Genomic DNA, 19,722 nt, shown 5'->3' with positions numbered 1-19,722 from the left:
GGAAGAAAAAGTTTTTCTTAGGTTGAGAGGATAGAAAATGAATTGGCTAATATGTAATAGATTTTTTTTCAGGGCCTTAATGTTTCTTATTCTACTTTTCGTGGATGCTTAATTATGGTATAGGATAAACATAATTGGATGTTATTTACTTTTTCTTTAAAGATGACTCCTTGGACTGTAGAATCTGAGAAAATATAATTAAAAATTATCTATCTAGTTTATGTCTATGGGAAGTTTTAACATCACCCATATTAAGTTTCTAATTAAATTACCTACCTGTAATGATATGAATGTAGGAAACAATAATTTTGTATTTTTTCTGGATTGGGAAAAATGTGTCTACCTTAAATTTTAATAAAAGGGTAGGATATAGAAGACTGCTTTGGGGGAGATACTCTAAACATTTAAGAATGAAAAACATGTTTTAAATGTAGAGTTTGCATAAATAGCAAAATTGCATGTATTGAAACATTTTCCCCTTGTATTACATTCCCTCAAAGTACATTTCCTTACTAGGTTGTGATAATTTAAACCTCACTACTATGATAGTTTTGTGTACTAAATTGGAAAGGTATTTTATGTTGTCACTGTGGGTTGGGTGACTGTAGTAATGCTTCATATTAATATTTAATATTAATGCATTGAGGCAGGAATTAAGATAAAAGCTTAAAATGTACTCCTCACCACCCCCACCCCCCCCCCGCCTCCTTGGACCAGAGGTAGTGTTGGTTCATTTTTCTCTGTAGTGCAGGTTAATTCAGTCATTCTCCCTTATCTGCAGGGGACACCTTCCCAGACCCCCAGTGGATGCCTGAAACTGCCGATCATATCCAACCCGATACATACTATTTTTTCTTATACATACATACCCATGATTAACTTATAAATTAGGCATAGTAAGAGATTAATAATAGAACAATTACAGTATACTACTGTAATAAAAGTTATGTGAAAGTGGTCTCTCTCAGAATTATCTTATTGTCCTGTATTCATCCTTGTTCTTGTGATGATGGGAAATAAAATGGCTGATGTCTGCGTGATGAGGTAAAGTGAAGGAATGACCTACGCATCATGACATGGCGTTAGGCTGCTAGTGACCTTCCAGCAGTATGCCAGAAGGATCATGGGCCTTCCTGAAGGCCTTCTAGGATTAGCTGTTGCCAAGACGAATCCTCAGACCTGTTGTCCAGAGAGATGTTTTTTCCCACGGTGAAATGCACTTCCCTAAAAACTAGAATTTGAATCCAACAGTTCCTTATTTGAGATGTCTGCTTCTCAAGACCACTCCCAGATTTGGTGATTCAGTAGGAGGACACATGGGACTCGGCACACAGTTGTACCCAGGCTAAGATTTATTCTACTGAAAGGCTACAGTAACATCAGCAAAGGGAAAAGACACATGGCACAAAATCCAGAGAAAAGCAGGTAGAAGATTCCAAGAGTCTTTCTCTTTGAAATCATAGGACAAGCTGTAATTCCTTAAGACGTGCAAGGTGCTGTCTGCTGGGAAGCTTGCTAGAGCACCCGTACCCGGGGCATTCATGAGGGGTTGGTCAGCCAGGCACCTTCTGCCCTGCCAGCTCTCAGATTCCCAGAAAGAAAGACGATGTGTAACGTAAACCACATTGTCTGTACAAACACTGAGGCACAGTGAGCCATTCTTACCAGGAAATGGGGGGGAACGCTCCTGAAGGCCGTCTTCTGATGTGCCAGCCAGGACCAACCTTGCCAGGAGGCCTTTCTAAGGGTAACAGTCTCAGGCTTGCTACGTTGACTCTTTTCTACATGACTTAGATATCCTGATGCCTTGTGTTCTAGATAGTATTCTAAAATAAGGCAAAAACTGTAATATGGATTGTTACCAGACTTCCCGTACCAGGACAATGTCATCTGCTTTGATCGATAGCTTAAAAACAGTAGGTTTGTAATAGTTCCTTTTGAAACCCCTAGATGACTTAGACATTCTGATTGCTGATGGTTCTTCTTGCTCCCTTTCTAAGCCTCTGATTCTTCTGAATTGTGGACCTGTAGCTGACCATGCAGATTTTCTTTGCCACGGTTTTATTTTCCTATGTAACGATCAGTTCAGTCGTAGTGATGGAAAGACTGCTTTGTATAAAGTACGGCTATGAAGGTGTGGCGGTGGGAAGGTGGGCGAGTAAAGAGCAGTGAGTTTTATTGAATGGGAGTAAAAAGCTACCTAAATTCAGCCTTCATTAGGCCTTTGGTAAGTTGGCTAACAAAATCATCACCGTCCCTCTTAGGCTCTTAGCAATAATGGCAAAAGAGTGAAGGGGCTGAGATGGTGACTTGAGTATCAATCTTACAGGATAAGTAGAGTTTATAAATTCCAGTTCCTTTAACAGCATTATCTTAAACATTTTGACAGCTATTCAGGATTATGAAACTGCGCAGGAACACAATGAAAATGATCAGCAGATTCGGGAAGGTCTAGAGAAGGCACAGAGGCTATTGAAACAGTCGCAGAAACGAGATTATTATAAAATCTTAGGAGTAAAAAGGTGAGTTATTTAAAATTTACATTGTTATTTTTAATCAACTGTTTTAAAGCTTATCATTGCTCTTTTTTCTTCTCTGATTCGGTTCCTTGCTTTATATAATTTCAGTCCAGGATTAAACCTAAGCATCTTTCACATCGTAACCATCATTTTGTTACAGGTAGATTTCTTTAGACTAGTTCTGCAACGATGGGGGAATAAGTAGTTGGTGACAGAGGGATGACAATGTAGCATGAGTAGGTCCTAGCCCAGATTTTTTGGGAAGGGTAAAGAGGAGTGAGCTTTCTTTTGGTCGGGACAGGAGGGTTTTGGAAAAGCAAACTTCTCTAGTCTGAATTATAAAGTGGCACTTTGAGAATTAACTTACAGGCACTGAGATAGACAAAAGCTGGGTAAATTATACAAGATCCACCTTCCCTGAGCAAGGGAACCATCAGTCTTTCAATCAAAAGTCTGAACCAGAACTAAGGAAGCTAACCAGAAGCAAAACAGGAAGTGTGGTTCAGAGTCAGAGTTAGCTCTTAATGCCAAGAATTCTATCAGGTAGTTTGGAAATCTAGAAAGTTTAAAAATGGGTCTGTGCAGTTTTCTCTTTTAAAAAAAAACTACAAAGATCAAAAGTAATTTCTTCCCATTGAAATTCTGAAGACTGACCAGCTCTAATGATCACCTAGAACCGGACAACATTGGCACGGTTAGGAAAACCAGGCTGCCGATTTGCCAGGGGGATCATAACTGTCTCTGTTTTTGGGGGTGGTATGTCGGGCACTTTTTGACTAATGAGCGTTAATTTTAATACTGCTCAGAAACGCCAAAAAGCAAGAAATCATTAAAGCATACCGAAAACTAGCACTGCAGTGGCACCCAGATAACTTCCAGAATGAAGAAGAAAAGAAAAAAGCGGAGAAAAAGTTCATTGACATAGCAGCTGCTAAAGAAGTTCTCTCTGATCCAGGTATTGTTTGTCTCTCGAAGTGGCTGAGTCAGTGGTTGGTGACTTACTAGCTCTGTTCCCAGTGTTACACGTGGGGGGTGGCCAAGCTGCCCCCCGGAGCTGGGGTCTGCTCCCCAGCCTGGCAGTTCCAGAAGTCCAGTTTCAGGCCTGCCCCTGCCAGACTCGGCCCCCGTGGGCCTGGTGCAGTGGGAAGACCAGCAAACACGGAAGCAGGAAGCCTGGTTCGACTCCTCTCTTCTGCACAAGTGACTAGGGCTTGTTGAGTCTCAGAGTCTCAGCTCTTCCACCTGCGACAGCAAAGCACAACAGTGAGGGGAAGGTTTCAGGTTCCTCCCCCCCCACCCCCCCCCCCCGCCCCTGCCCAATGATGAACTCTTCATACCAAACTTGTAGGAGCGTGATTAGGAAACCGGGGCACCAGGCTGGAATGTACTAGCCTGGGGCTGCTTATCCTGTGTTCCTCAGGAATCTTGCCCCAAGTCAAATGTTCATTAGATTTTCTGGTTGCTGGAAATGCTTTTATCATATGCTAAAATGGCCTGGAAAATGAGAGAGAAGGCAAGGAAATTAGGTAATAGTGAACAATGTTTAGAGATTTGCAGAGGGAACTGAATATTAAGCTAATAACTACTCCTTCTTTAGGTCTTTCCATGTCAGCAGGAGCTAGGACTAGGGCTAGACAAATTCATCAGAAATAGAAGGAAATGACATTTTATGCCCATTTGGCCAATCTTTTTTGAACATCTGCTTCTGCTATGGAGGCGAAGCTTTATGAGCCTCCGTGCTCATTTATGATCCTGCAGGAGAGGTAGAGCTGTGCTTAGGGAGTAGAGCAGGATGCTCTGTTCTTCTACTCAGCAGCTGAGGGCCGGCAGCCCCTGGGTCTGTCCTCCAGCTCGCCCCGTGCACGCGGGAGGGGGGCGGGCACAGAGGCATCAGGAACTGCGGTTGCCATTACTAAGGGTTCTTTTGTGTTCTGTTGCTTTTTCTTAGCCCCTGTTCTTATTTTAAGGATGAAATAGTTCTTTTGGTCTCTGAGGATGTTAGTCTGCTCTCCTGCCCGCCCACCGCCCCCCCGGAAGTGTTCCTCTGTCCCATTTGTTGGCATTAGTCTCGGTCTCATCGGAGACCTTCCTCAGGACCGCTGGGCATGGCAGTGGGGGCGGCCTCCTGAGCTGTACGCCAGGGAACCTTAGTTCTGCTCGGATCTAAGACGGAGACCCAAAAGGTGCTTGGTGTGTTGGCGACGTTGGGACTGCATTGCTGGGGCCAGGATGGTGACATGGCTCTTTGAGTGGGGACTTTTGGAGGTCTCCTCCTCTGCAATTATTTTTTTTCAGAGAAGAATTTCCTTGGGTAGATGCTTGTGAGGTGAGAAGATTCAGGGGGCCTGAATTTCAATGAATTCCCATTGTCAGCCCTGAACGTCAACCCCTTCTCCGTGATGGGTCCCCTCTAGGACCTTTCTCCTGAGACCAAACCTCGGCGCTGGGTGGGAACGGGATGTGTATCAGGCACAACTGTTTGGATAAGAGGAGAGGAAGTGGTCCTTTCCCCCTCCCCGTGCTTAGTGAATACCTGGGTCTTAATTTGCTCGTTTCGTTCCTAGAAATGAGGAAGAAGTTTGATGACGGAGAAGATCCGCTGGATGCAGAGAGCCAACAAGGAGGTGGTGGCAGCCCTTTCCACAGGAGCTGGAACTCATGGCAGGGGTTCAATCCCTTCAGCTCAGGCGGACCTTTTAGATTTAAATTCCACTTCAATTAAACCAGCTGTTTTTCTGCTCTTCTTAAGTTTTTTAAAGATTAAACACAAAGAAACCTTGTTCCGGGATCCTAATGAAAAAAAAATTCAAATCTTTTAGTTTGTCCATGACCAAAGAGTTGTTTTAATAGGAAAAATCGTTCTATCCCTTTTAGACTGGAGGTTGATGGGTGCACGGAGGCAGGGAGGCGAAGACCGGGTCTGTCTCTGACAAAGCAGCCCGTGTAAGTGTTTGCAGGGCCTGGAAGAAGGGTCTGCGGGAGGCGGACCTGCGGCACGGCTCCCGCATGTGCCCGCACTGGAGCCCGCCGAGACTCTTCTTCCCGGCCTTGCAGAGGGCAGCAGTGCCCGCGTGGGTGAGGAGGAGCCAGGAGCCTCATGAGAAGGGGTTGTGTTTTAGGGTTCTTAAAGAGAATATCAACATTTTGAGTTGTACGTTCCTAGGGACACCTTTGCTTCGGTTCTGCTCAGTCCAGCTGCTTGCCAGTACTGTTCAGTTACGGAGCCTCGGCCAGTCCACATGCGTTTCCCTCTCTCTGCTGGCGTGAGCAGAGTCTGGATGGATGTGAAGCATGTATTTTATGTCTGGTACCTGCCAGAGAACACAGAAGACCACGGACATAGAATTAACCGTAAAAACATATGGGCCCTTTTGTTTAATAACGTGAAACAAATTAAAAGAGAATATGTAACACAGGTTCAGATAATAGAGCAGTGGTGTCACTTAAAATAAGCTTGAAGTGCAGAATGTAATACTTTAAGAACTGAAGTTGTGAGTTATACAGAATTTCCTGTAACAGGACTGCCTTAGAAATGTAAAGTTGCTCAGTTGACAGAGAATGCCATGTTCCCCACTTTTAATAAAGGCAGTGGGGCAGCTTCTCGTCCATCCTGACCGACCCTCTTGAACTGTAGTCCCCCCACCCCCCATGTGGTACTGTCTGAGGCGGGCGTTGGACAGGAGACCTGCCCCTTGACCCAACCCTGATGCCTCTGGAGGTTCTCCTGCCGAGAAAAAAAATACACGTTTACAAATCTAGTCAGCTCTGGCTATATCTCCACCATCGCGATGGCTCTCTTCTTGGGATACCTTCTTACCTTTTAAGAAATGAACTTATTCAGTCTTTGTATACTGGATAATTTTTTCCCTAAAAACTGAGTGTTACTTTAATCAAGAACATTAAATATTTATGGAACTATTGATGCTGCATTTAAACTCTAATTACTTTAGATAAGAATTACTACCTTCATTCTGGAAAGGTTTTTTGTTTTGGCCTCAGAGCATTTTGATGAGTATGGGTCTAATATGTTGTTTTTATGAAATCAGGCATTTTAATTTCAGTGGCGGGAGGTGTCCTGACCATAGCAGCCAAGTGCAGGGCCTTTCCTTCCGCAGTCATCCTGAAACAGACGGGGAGATTTCCTTAAATGGAGGGGCAAAAATCACATAGTTGAGCTGAGCAAAACACCTGTGTGCTTTTTGCATCTATTTAGAAGTCTTTTTCTTACCAATAAACTTAATGCATTTTGAAAATTAGTGAATAGTTCGCAGCTTTCCTTTCGTTTTAAGGTCTCAGAATTCAAGTCAGTGCTGAAAGGATTTCGAAGGGAAATTCAGTTTTGTTTATTCTTTCATCTCAGTAAGCTCATGACTGCATTAGATCAGTGCTGTTTGCCAGTCTGGTTCTTTGGTACGTGAGGTCACTGTGACCGTTTTGCGATCTAGCAATGGCCTCTACCTACTTTTAAAGTAAGAATTTTCACACCGAATCAGACCGAGGAAATAGGAAATCACTTGCCTTTCCGCTCAGAGAAGACGAGAAGTCGCCCCAAGGAGCCGGAGGGAGTCAGGACGGTGGCGGGCTGGCCGGTGGGCGATGCGTCCGGGTGCTGCCCACACGGCTGTTGGCGGGGTTCTGTCCGCACTGGTGGTAACTGTAAGTCCTGTTCCTGAAATTGTACCGTGGGTTCAGTTTAGTCACCGTAACTGAAATGCGCAGCTACTTGCTGGTCTTCAGTGGAGAGAGAGGAGCGACGGGGCCAAGTGCCAGCGCCACAGAGAGACTCGAGGACAGTGCGGCCTGTGACTGTGAGCCCCGCCTTGACGCGTCGCGGCAGGCCCCCCGCCGACAGAAGCTGCGTCCCGCCGGCCTGCCGGGCGGCGTCCTCACGCTCCGGAGAGCTCGGGACTGAACGTTTGACTTGTTCGCGGCTTCCTTCTACTTGCCAGTCCCCTGGCTCTTGTTTCGGGGCCTGTAGCTGCCCGGTAACCGTCAGGGCTGTTTCCGGAAAAGTAAAATCACAGGGCTACCTAGCCTTAGCTGTATTAGACTCCGGTCTTAAACTCCTTCCTTCCTTTTTGGTAAGCTCCTGAAATGAAGGAGCCCTTGTCTGTATACTGTGGATATTTTCCACAGCAGCAAGTATTAAACACCTCAGCCTATAAACATGAGACGATTCTAAAAAGAATAAATTTATTGCCCATTTTTGAAACTGTGCTTTCTTAGCATGGATAAATGAAAACTTGAAAACGAAAACTAATAGTTTACTACTGTGAATTGGATGGATGTAATGCTAACTTTAAAATATCTTTAGTCAGTATTAAAAATTTATCTTAAATACCAGTATGAAAACAACTTTTTGGGACTCTGATAATGGAATGTAAAAACTCCCCATAGTTGTTTTTTTTTTAAGGGAAAAATACTGATAACCAAGTATGAAAAAAGTTAATAGAATCACAATTTGAAATTGGCAGCATTTCCTCTTCATGGTGGAAAATGGAAGATTTCACTTTAAAGGCATGAAATTGGTCAGAAGTTGTGACATTTACTATGGAAAAAATGCATAAGATGGCTTACGTTGAAACCGGTTCCTCAGGTTGGGTTAGAGCTGCCTGCCTTCCAGCACAGGGTGCCGGCAACGGGCCCTGCAAAGGCTCTGAGTACCGTGCGTGGTGTGACCTAGAGAAATTCATGCAACTTCATTGAATGTAGTGGACTTTCCCATATTTATAAAGGAAGGAGGAAGGCAAATGCTAATTTGTCAACAAATAATATCCTTATTCTAAATCAGATCATTCCTTTTGTTAGTAGCAGAGTCTGTTCTGCAATTGCAAATGATATTAATAGGTGGGGATTTTTTTTTCATGGATGATCTCATTTGCTGAATGATTTAAGAGAACAGTTAGCCACCGCGTGGCTTTATGTATAGTGACAGGTGTGGCACTCATCCGCGGTGACCTCTTGCCTGCAGCGGAAAGCAGTTGGAGGAGGGAAAACGTGGAGATGTTTGAGAAGTTAAACTACTCCTACTGTAAGGCTATTGCTGGTTCTGAGACAAGACTAATTTAATCCATCTCAATTTAGTGTTTTAATAAAAAAAGAAACTGAAAATTAATTGAAATGGATCTCAGATATGTCTGCAAATATGGGTACTATTTTTATGCCCGTGTATTTTCACATTTAATAAAAATATTTATGGTCAAATCAGTATTTTCTTGCTTTCGATTCATGAGAAGTCTACCTTCCAACTTTGCTTTGCATGTAGTCCGGAGCCGGGGTGACGGGAGGGCGGCCTGTGTGTGTGGAGCTGAAGGAAAGTCCGAGCACGAAAAGCAGAAATGGTTAAAACCTCTTAACTCCAAAAGTCCTACAGTGGACAGTTCTTTGGTTTCAATACTATTAAAATCTAGTATTTAAATTGGCTTTGTTTGAAGCCTTTGGTTTTTATACTATAATTTGCACATTTCTGTAAAAGTCTTTAAAAGGGGTTTGCTTGGGGTGGGGGGAATGCGGTTTATCTCGATCAAAGTTCTTTTTTCTTTTTAAGTAATCTCTACACCCAACATGGGGCTTGAACTCACAACCCCGAGATCAAGAGTCACATGTTCTACCGACTGAGCCAGCCAGGCGCCCCGTCACAGATTTCTAACTACAAACCCAAGCAGCTTTCTTCTCAAGTATTCCACACACCCTAAAATTAAAGGACTAGAACACTTATATTTAGAACCTTCCCAGAAAGTGCACAGTTTCCAAATTCTTAATAATGCTATCTTTGCAATATATGAGCACTCAGCCTCCGTCTGAGGCTATGAAAGTCCCCCCCAGGCATGAGGGCTGCCAGAAGAGAGAGGGAGGGCAGATCCATTTTCTCTTCCCAGATCCTCAGGACTCTTCTCGGTGTGAAAGATGCTTTAAAGATAGCAAAGGATAGCTCTTCTAAGCGACATTTCACCATGTTAAGTTTTTCTTAGGATTTTATTAACTCTCCCTATCACCTGTTGCAGTGTTTTGTTTCCTGTGGTTTAATGCCTTTTATCACCTCAAGTTCGTAGGACCTCACGAGAGTGGAAATTGTACAATTTTAGTGCAAACAAAACAGCATGTCTTCCTCCTACTGGATGCCGTCTGCTACGCTAACGGGGGGGGGGGGGGGGGGCGGCGTGGGCCGTGGCCTTTACACCAGGCCAGCTTTATGATGGACGCTGAGCGGCGAAGAAACACGGCATCACCAAATCCCAGATGAGCCTGTTTGTCCTGGTGTCCAAGAGCTGTGGCCCGACAGACCGCCGTAGGACACACACTCAGCATAAACAGGACCCTCGGAGACAGTGCAGGCGGAGAGATCCGGAGAGCCCCGCCCAGCTTTCCTGGGCAAGTGTCAGCGGAGGCCAAAGCCCATCCCGGCACTTTGGGCCCAGAGCGCCAAAGCTGTCCACGTGGTTCACAAACCCCCCCGCGGGACCCTGCGCCTCCCCGCCTCCCCAACCCTCCTCCTCCTCCCCCTCTGGCTAGCAGGCTTCTCCCACCTCCTTTCATACCCAGTGTCACCTCCTGACACTTTCCCCTCCATAACCTTTTCATTTGGATATTTATTTAATGCCATTTATTCTGGTCTGGTAAATTCAAAAGGACACATAGTAGATAGTCACTGGATTGGTCCAGGTTATATGGAGACTTCTACTTTGGCCTTCCTCAGAGGAAGCCTTTTAGAAACATTTTCTGGCAGCTGCCGACTGTGGGAAGACAGAGGAAAAGGCCACGCGGGCAGCGCTCACGACTTCTGCAGAAAGGGGTCTGAGTGCGCTGTTCTGGCCGAGATTCTCCACCGTGGGATGAGCTACGCTTACCTCGCAATTCACCTTCCTCAGCCCGGCTCGTGGTTCTGCCTTCCCCGCCTTCTCCCCAGGTTCAGATTAAACATGAGGCTGATCTTTGTCGTTCAAATGTTTTGGTTTTGAACCAGTCTTTCAAAATTTGAGTAATTTTTATTCCCTCAATTCTAATTAAAAACTTCAAATTTTAAAGTGGAATCGTATCAGGTAGGAAACAAGCCTGATACAGTTGGGCATGTCCACGTGATCAAAGAAACATTTTAAAATGCAAGTAATTAACTGTAGGGTACAAGATTATTTCCCAAATCTGGAATCTTTGAACAACGTTGTTAACAGTAATTTTTAAGTCGAGAGGTTCCACTCTGGAATTTTCCAGAGAACAGAAGTTTGTGTTTGATGATCTGAGCTTTATAATCCGCTACAAGACGGGAGCGGCTGTCCCATTTCCAGGATCCCTCCAGACTCCAGAGGAGCGGCCGCCTTGCCCCCACCGCCCGCCGCGCACCGCCCACTGCGCACCGTGGGCCCCGCCCGCACCCACGACCGCGCACCGCCGGCCCCGCACCCACGACCAAGCACCCACGACCGCGCACCGCCGGCCCCGCACCCACGACCAAGCACCCACGACCAAGCACCGCAGGCCCCGCACCCACGACCAAGCACCGCAGGCCCCGCACCCACGACCAAGCACCCACGACCAAGCACCCACGACCGCGCACCGCCGGGCCACACAATTTCCTGTAAGCTGAGCTCGGGCGCTCAGAGTCTGGGCCTTCCTGCCGCCCCTCCCTCACTTTGCCACCGAAGGTAAGATTTTAACAAATCCCACCAGTTCTTTGGAAGTGAATGGATTGCTTTAAGCCTTCCAAGTCAGGTGAGAGAAGCGGGCAAGACAGGGGTGGGACAGTAGCTTAGACTTCGTGGTCCTGAGCCTGATTCATTGGCGCCTTTCATCCCTGGAGCTGAGACCTGTCCGAGTCCTTTGGTGAATAGTCTTACTTGTTCTAGTGGAAAGTTAAATGTCATTAATTTCTTTCCCCCTGCCCCCTAAATGTCACTAACTTCTTGGAGATACAGCAGCAACGAAGAAAACGGTCTCCGCCACGCTTTAGTCACCGAAGGGTACCGAGTCGGCGGCTACCTACTGAAGCCCCTTCTGGGGCAGGGCCAGCGGTCAGGCCGCTTCCCAGGGGCCGGAGTCGGGGCCTGGCTCCCGCTTGTGTCAAACTACATTTTTCCCATTAAAGAAAAGACCGATTTTATCTAACTCCAGGCTGAGATGGCCTATGTGTTTTCCAAAGTTCTCGCTCTCTAGAGGCTCCACTGTCCTCTGAACTTGATACCTGGAGCCAAAGGACGGGCACTTCCAAAATCTAACCTTTTGAATATCAGCTTCCGAGTGGTACGAAGACTGGATGGTCTTCAGTCTCATATTTTGGGTTTACTTTATGCCTAAAGCTTACAGGTCTTTCCATGATAAGCTCAAAATCTCCTAATTCTTGAATAAACTGTTGACAGTTTCCTTTAAGGAGGGGGAAAGATAAGTGGATTGTAACTTCTCATAGAAAGTGTTTTCTTTTTCTTTCAGGATTTGAGTTTTGTTAACGTTTGACAGGGGGCCCGCACCGGGATCCAGAACGGCGCAAATGCCCCAGGCTACGTGTCAGCATTTGCAGCTCAGGGGAGCTGGTGGCTTTCCTTGTAAGGGCTGCGGGTCACTGCCCGCCCTCGGCCCCTGAGAAGAGTGGATTTTTGTATCACACAGCAGTCTATATGCACTTAACGTAGAAATTTAAAAGTGAGCCATTTTATAAAAGAATCTCCCTGTAAAGAAGTATCTTATTTATAGATCTGGATTTTTAAAATTTTTAAAATTTATTCTTTTTAAGTGGGCTCCATGCCCAACACAGGGCTTGAACTCATGACCAGCCAGGCGCCCCTTAAATCTGGATTTTTAGATACAAGCTCTTACTCATCTGGAAATGAGGTATGGACACTGTGCCCTTCGAATCACAACATACAAACTAGAAGGGGAGCATCAGGACCGTTTACATTATTCTGCGATATTAGCTTATACTCCGTGAAATAGGAAGTCTGGCATACCGGAGATGGTAGCTAGTGCCGAGCGCGGGAATCAGGGGCCTTTGGCTAGCCGATCCTTCTCCCCACAAGATTCTATGGAAGTGAAACCGAGCTGACAATAAAGGAAAGCACAGTGCCATCTTACCATCAGGTGGGGATTCTGCCCCAAACCCCACGGCACACCTCAGTTGGCTTAGAGAGTCTCTTACCTCTCCGCAAGCCCAGACGTTGGAGGCGTCAGCACCACGGAGCTGGCCACCCCAGGCGAAGTTACCACTCCAGCCTTCCACAGCATCCCTTAGGATCCTTGGAACTCACTCACGGGAATAATCTCGTTCCATCAGGGCAGGCCACACCTGGAACACTCCATTTTACCACAGACAGAGGGGAACAAGTGACAAAGGGAGGGTGACCAGGAGAGGGAGAGCTCTTGTGACTTCTCATTAGGAATGAAGGAAGCAGCTGGGAACAGAGAGGCTATTTTCAAATACTCTATGGGCCGTGCCGCCGAACAGAGGAGGGGTAGACCCGTTCCGAGGAGCTCCAGGAACAAGAGACCCCAGGAGCCAGCTCTGGCTCACTGTGGAGCTCAGAGGGACCTGCCTGTCTCCTGGAGCAGACTGCTCCCTATGGCCTGGCAGGGTTCCCAGGTGTCCCCGGCTCCCCTGCACGGGGCCCGGAAGGGGGCCTGCCGCGGTGGCTGGGGCGAACCTCTGTGAGACATTTCCCACAGCACACTCGGCAGGTCATAGGGAGCGCTCCGTACACAATCACGATCGCCCGTGCTCAGTCCCCCCATCGAATCAGCTTCTTCAGGGGATGGGGTTCAAGTGACACTGAGGTCTCTTCCATTCCCAAGATCCAGATTCTAGAATAGGGGGATAGTTTTTGAACACTATTTCTATTCATCTATTATTAATACATAGCAGAAAAACAAACTTCATATGCTTAACTTAGTTTCTATAAAAGTGACTACTTGATACTTCTTTTTATACTCCTTCTTTTAAAAGCATACAAACCTCAGAAGCCCATGAATATAATTTTGTGAAATAAAAATTAGGAACATTAATACAAATACAGCTTAGAATTGTATCATATCGCTTAAGAGAAGTAAATGATTATAGTATAGTATCACACTTCTTTCATTTTAAAGTAAGTTATAAATGGGCTTAAATTTTTTTTTTTTTTTTTATTCAGAGGTAACCATGAGTCCTTTTCTTTCTCAGAAGAAAAAAACACAAGAGGTTTCTCTAATTTTAAATGCATTTTGCGATTAAAGAAATATGGACGCATAAAGAGGGAATACACAGACGTAGATGGTTTGATAAATCCCAATGAGGACCAGCTAGTCAGTTATGTTCTTCTACTGGGCGATCTGGCAAAGTATCACTTTAATGGGTGAAAACCCAGTGTTTCAAGCAATAAAGAAAAAGAAATAATCTAGTTTTAAATACTCGATGGCCATTTTTTATATAACTTAAACTTATTCAATACATTAAGTACATGTATTTTTAAATAATTAATATTATTTAAATTGAGGAATATGTCACTGATCTTTAATGAAAGCTCCAGAAGTCTTAGCAGTAGTTCCACACTTCCCCAGCAGGTGGCAGATTTCTTGTCATACTTTCCTCTTCTTTTCCTAGAAGCCAGTGCTAGAGCTCATCATGAGTCAAAACTGTAGAGGAGGAAAATGTATTTAGTTATTGAAATCTTAAATATCAAATTAGCTTATTAGCATAAATCTCACCAAATTAAGAGATACAGAAAAAGCAGCCTAGGTGCTGACTGAGGATCCTTTCATTTGTTTAGTACCTATTTGCTTCCTTATGTGAAATGAGATTAGTTCTTTGTACATTATGGTACTTATTACATTGTATCACAAGCACTCACATTTTACCACTTAGAGGGGAGTTCTCATGGGTCACAAGGACCACATCTTTTTTATCCCTGTTATCTCTAAAGCCTAGCACCCTGCCTGGCAATGGAAGCCTTGAAAAATACTGATAGGTTACTCACCATGCACAAAGAGCCTATGGTTAACATAACGGAACAACAAAGAGCAGAAGCCATATGTGGTCCTCTCCTGAGATGGGAGAGACAAGAGCACTCAAACACTGACAGAAGCTGACACAAATGTGAGGATCAGTACTAGCGAAGACTCTTAGACACCAGAATGGTTTCTTCTTCCGCATCACTGAGCTGTGACATACTGGTTTTAAAACTAACATATTTAAAATGACATTTTCAGGCAGAAATGTATTAAAGTACAATTTAAATGCATCCTCTTCCATAATTCGAGATGTTAGACTATGTTTCTCTCTTCACTAAATTCTACTTGAGAGATAATAAAGAAATATAAAAGGGAGTAACAATGAGAATGGGGGAAGTGGTTATGAAACATCGTTGGAGCAGAGTTATGAATGAATTTCTAAAAATTGAAGACAGAACACGTAGCTGATACACGAGCACACGGCTGGGAAGAGGAGCTGATTTTCCCGACAGAGGAGAATCTCCTAACAGCAAACACTGGTGGGGCGTGAGTGAGAAGGTGAAGCAGTAACTGAAACACTGTCAGGAAAATCTGTGCCTCTCGGCTTCCCACTCTCATTCTGTCCCTACATTTCACAGAGAACTGGTCAGGCTGTTTATTCCAAGACAAAAAGTAGAAGATGATTTTTGAAAACAAAAAAAAAACAAAAACAAAAAACAAAACTGAACAATCTACTGAGAGACAGAGATTGATTTTCATATGAGTGTCAGTGCTATTGAATAAAATGCCCTCATTTTGGCTTTTGGCCAGGCTGGTGTGTAGCATGGCCTTTATCTGTTCCGTGCCCGTACATCCAGAGAAGTCTGTCAGTTCTGCACATGCTAATGTACCTAGAGCTATTGATTAACCCTCCCACTCAGGGAAGAAGCCTATTGGAAAAACAGACATTTTTACACAGAGGAAACGCTTGCCAGCTCTCTGTATTGATCAATCTAATCTTTTACTCTTAAAAATATAAAAATAGCCAAGGATCTCCAGGCATTTGAGGAAGACCAATAGCAAAAGAAAAAAGGACCAAGATGAACAATCAACATACCCAAAAGAAATAAAGGTAACAAAGAGAACCAAAGAGGTACTTAAGATAATTCTAATATTTTCCAGATTATTCTGAAAATGAAATTCGATGAAACCATAAAACAAGAAGACACTGAAATTCAAAGGCAGCAGAGAAAAAGATCTGCAAAACTTAAGATGGGATTGCCCCCTTCAAAAAAAATCAATAGAAGTAAAAAAAAAAAAAATCCCCTGAACAGAGGGGAAAATTAGGAAATATAAAAAGAAAATATAACTACAGAAATACAAAGAACTGTAAAAGACTACTATGAACAATCATACACCAAGGAACTGGGACAACCTAGAAGAAATGAATAAATTCCTAAAAACATACAACTTACCATGAATATACTGATTCATGAAGAAACAGAATACCTAAACAAACCAATTACTAGTAAGGAGACTGAATGAGTAATCAAAACCTCCTGAGAAACAAAAGTCCAGGACCAGATGGCTTCACTGGTGAATTCTACCAAACATTTAAGGAATAATTAATACCAATCCTTCTTAAACTTTTCCAAACAATAGACAAGGAAGGAACACATCTGAACTCATTTTATAAGGCCAGCATTAACTTGATCCCCAAACCAGAAAAGGACACTACAAGAAAAGAAAATTACGGACCAATATTCCTGATAAACAAAGATGGAAAAATCCTCAACAAAGTATTAGCAAACCAGATTTAACAATACATTAAAAGGATCACACACCGTAATCAAGTGGGATTTTTCCTAGAGATGCAAGGATGGTTCCACATCCACAAATCAACCAACACGACACACCACATCGACAAAACGAAGGATACAAATATGATCATCTCAATGGATGCAGAAGAAGCATTTGAAAAAACTCAACATCCATTTATGATAAAAACTCTCAACTAAGTGGATATAGAGGGGACTCTACCTCAACATAATAAAGGCCATATATGACAGGTCCACAGATAACATCATAGTCAATGGCAAAAAGCTAAAAGTTTTTCCCCTCAGATCATGAACAAGATAAGAATGCCTACCCACGCCACTTTTATTCAACATAGTATTGGAAGTACTAGCCATAGCAATTAGGGAAGAAAGAAAGGCATCCAAGTTGAAAAGAAGTAAACTGTCGCTATTTGCAGATGACATGATATTATATATAGGAAACCCTAAAGATTCCACCAAAAAACTGTTAAAACTAATAAATGAATTCAGTAAAGTGGCAGGACACAAAATCAATATACAGAAATCTGTTGTGTTTTTTTACAGTAGTACCAAACTGTAAGAAAGAAAAATTAAGAAAGTAATCTATTTACAATTGCATCAAAAAGAATACAATACCTAGGAATAAATTTAACTAAGGAGGTGAAAGACCTGTACATTGAAAACTATGAGATGCTGATAAAGACACAAATAAATGGAAAGATATTCCATGATTATGGACTGGAAGAATCATTATTATTAAAATGTCCCTACTATCCTAAGCAATCTACAGGATCAGTGCAACCCATATCAAAATTCCAACACCATTTTTCACAGAAATAAAACAAACAATCTTAAAACTTATAAAGAACCACAAAAGACCCCAAATAGCCAAAAGCAATCTTGAGAAAGAACGAAGCTGGAGGCATCAGGCTCTCCGATTTAAAACTGCATCACAAAGCTGTATCAAAACAGTCTGACACCGGCATAAAAACAGATACACAGTTCACTGGAACAGAATGGAGGGCCAAAAATAAAGTCATACAAATATGGTCAATTAATTTATAACAAAGGAGCCAAGAATATGCAATGGGGAAAGTACAGTCTCTTCAATAAATAGTATTGGGAAAACTGGACAGCCACATGCAAAAGAATGAAATTTTGCTCCATTCTTACACCATACACAAAGATTAACTCAAAATGGATCAAACGCTAAGATGTGAAACCATAAAACTCCAGGACAAAACATAGGCAGGAAGCATCCTGAGATCAGTGTTGGCAATATTTTTTGAATTTGCCACCAAAAGCAAAGGCAACAAAAGCAAGCAAAAGTAAACAAGTAGGACTACATGAAACTAAAAAGCTTCTGCATGGCAAAGAAACCATCAACAAAATGAAAAGGCAACCTATGGCATAGGAAAAAATATTTGCAAATCATATATCTGATAAGGGGTTAATATCCAAACTATATAAAGAACTCATACAACTCAATAGCAAAAAGCCAATCAATCCAATTAAGAAAATGGACAGAGGCTCTGAAGAGACATTTTTCCAAAGATGATATATAAATGGCCAACAGGTCAACATCACTAATCATCAGGGAAATGAAAATCAAAACCACAATAAGATACCATCTTGTACCTGTTAGAATGGCTATTATCAAAACGACAAGAAACAACAAGTGTTAGCAAGGATGTGGAAAGAAGAGAACCCTTGTGCACTGCTGAGGGAAATGTAAATTGGTGCAGCCACTACGGGAAACATATGGTAGTTCCTCAAAAAATTACAAAAAGAACTACCATATAATCCAGAATTTTACTTCTGGGTATTTATCCAAAGGAAACAAAAACAGTAACTTGAAAAGGTATCTATGTCCTCATGTTCATTGCAGCACTATTTACAATACCCAAGACATGGAAACAACCTAAGTGTCCATTGATGGATGAATGAATGGATAAGGAAAGTGTGTGGGGGGTGTGTGTGTGTGTGTGTATAAAGTGAAATATTATTTGGCCATAAAAAGAAGGAAATCCTGCCATTTGCAAAAGCATGAATGGATCTTGAAGACATTATGCTAAGTGAATGAAGTCAGAAAGAAAGACAAATACTCTATGATCTTGCTTATATGTGGAATCTGAAATAAAACAACACTGAGCTCACAGATACAGAGAACAGATTAGTGGTTGTCAGGGGTGTGGGGGATGGGCAAAATAGATGAGGGGGCAAAAGGTACAAACTTCTAGTTATAAAATAAATGTCATAGGGATATAATGAACAGCGTGGTGACTGTATTTAACAATACTGTATTATATATTTGGAAGTTGCTAAGAGAGACTTTTAAAGTTCTCATCACAAGAAAAAATTTATAACTGTGTATGGTAATGAATATTAGACTTATTTTGATCATTTTGCAATACATACCAATAATAAATCATGTTATATACCTGAAACTAATATAATGTTGTATCTGTCAATTATATCTCAACTTAAAAAAAGGAAAAATAAAGAATGATAGGTCATGACCAAGCTGAGTTTAATCCTGGAACACAGGGATGATTCAGTATTAGGAAATATATTAATATAGTTTGTCATATTAATAAATCAAATATAAAAACCAGATAGTCACCTCTATTTCTGTTGAAGAGGCAGTCAATCAAATGCAACCCATTCTTTTTATTCTTTTCAAATTCTAGTTAGTTTATATACTGTGCTAAATACAATTTATTATATTACTGATAAAAACATTTATTAAAATAGGAATCAATGGCTATTTCCTCAACATGATAAATTTTTGTAGTCCAAAGCTATTATCTTACTTAATAGGAAAACACACAAAGTTGGCCAGGCAAAGTGAGAAAGAGGCCTAGTGCACTACTGTTATTTAACATCATATTAGAGATGTTAGCCAAGGGGCGCCTGGGTGGCTCAGCTGGTTAAGCGACTGCCTTCGGCTCAGGTCATGATCCTGGAGTCCCTGGATCGAGTCCCGCATCGGGCTCCCTGCTCGGCAGGGAGTCTGCTTCTCCCTCTGACCCTCCCCCCTCTCATGTGTTCTCTCTCTCATTCTCTCTCTTTCAAATAAATAAATAAAATCTTTAAAAAAAAAAAAATGTTAGCCAAAGCGATTAGATGAGAAAAAGCAATGTGAGGTATAATGATTAGAAAGGAAGAGGAAAAACCATTTTTGTTTGCAGATGATCTTGGGAGGAAAAAAATCAAGAGAATCAACTTAAATATTACTATAAATGAGAATTCAGTGTGATCACAGAAATAAAAATTCATATGCAGAAAATAGTCTATGTACAAGTAACTGCCAGTAAGAAGATACATTGTAAGAGAAAATCCCATTCATAAATAGTAACAAAAAGATGAAATACCTAGGAACAAGCTTAAAAAGATACGTATAAAGCTTAGATGATTAAAATGTTATGATTCTTGACAAACATAAAACTGAACCTGAACATAAAGAAAGATACAACACATGCTTAAATGGGAAGAACAGT

The 19,722-nt window shown here is 42.5% G+C and overlaps 2 protein-coding genes and 1 long non-coding RNA gene across 5 annotated transcripts in view; 1 reads left to right on the top strand and 2 right to left on the bottom strand.

Annotated features, from left to right (window-relative positions):
- The window catches only part of DNAJC3 (DnaJ heat shock protein family (Hsp40) member C3), an 88,285-nt gene extending 81,846 nt beyond the window's left edge, over positions 1-6,439 (top strand). For both annotated transcript variants that reach the window (XM_078070186.1, XM_036080089.2), the window contains exons 10-12: positions 2,390-2,522; positions 3,326-3,474; positions 5,084-6,439. In XM_078070186.1, coding sequence (XP_077926312.1) covers positions 2,390-2,522; positions 3,326-3,474; positions 5,084-5,241 — 440 coding nt within the window. In that variant the 3' untranslated portion in view covers positions 5,242-6,439. The remainder of the gene's footprint in view (positions 1-2,389; positions 2,523-3,325; positions 3,475-5,083) is intronic.
- LOC118527968 (uncharacterized) lies at positions 1,335-5,176 on the bottom strand. The gene is made up of 3 exons (XR_013446897.1): positions 5,053-5,176; positions 3,857-4,013; positions 1,335-3,761 (listed from the first exon to the last, which is right to left on the bottom strand). It is a non-coding gene; the product is annotated as an uncharacterized LOC118527968 (long non-coding RNA).
- Positions 6,440-13,967: 7,528 nt separating the features above from the next.
- UGGT2 (UDP-glucose glycoprotein glucosyltransferase 2) overlaps positions 13,968-19,722 on the bottom strand; it is a 180,962-nt gene continuing 175,207 nt past the window's right edge. For both annotated transcript variants that reach the window (XM_036080088.2, XM_078070183.1), the window contains one exon: positions 13,968-14,111. In XM_036080088.2, the coding sequence (XP_035935981.2) occupies positions 14,089-14,111 (23 nt within the window). In that variant the 3' untranslated portion in view covers positions 13,968-14,088. The remainder of the gene's footprint in view (positions 14,112-19,722) is intronic.

The sequence above is a fragment of the Halichoerus grypus genome, chromosome 4 (assembly GCF_964656455.1).
Source record: "Halichoerus grypus chromosome 4, mHalGry1.hap1.1, whole genome shotgun sequence".
In the NCBI taxonomy this organism is placed as follows: Eukaryota; Metazoa; Chordata; class Mammalia; order Carnivora; family Phocidae; genus Halichoerus; species Halichoerus grypus.
The sequence above is the reverse complement of the archived record's forward strand: the minus strand, read 5'-3'. Positions and strand labels throughout refer to the sequence as shown.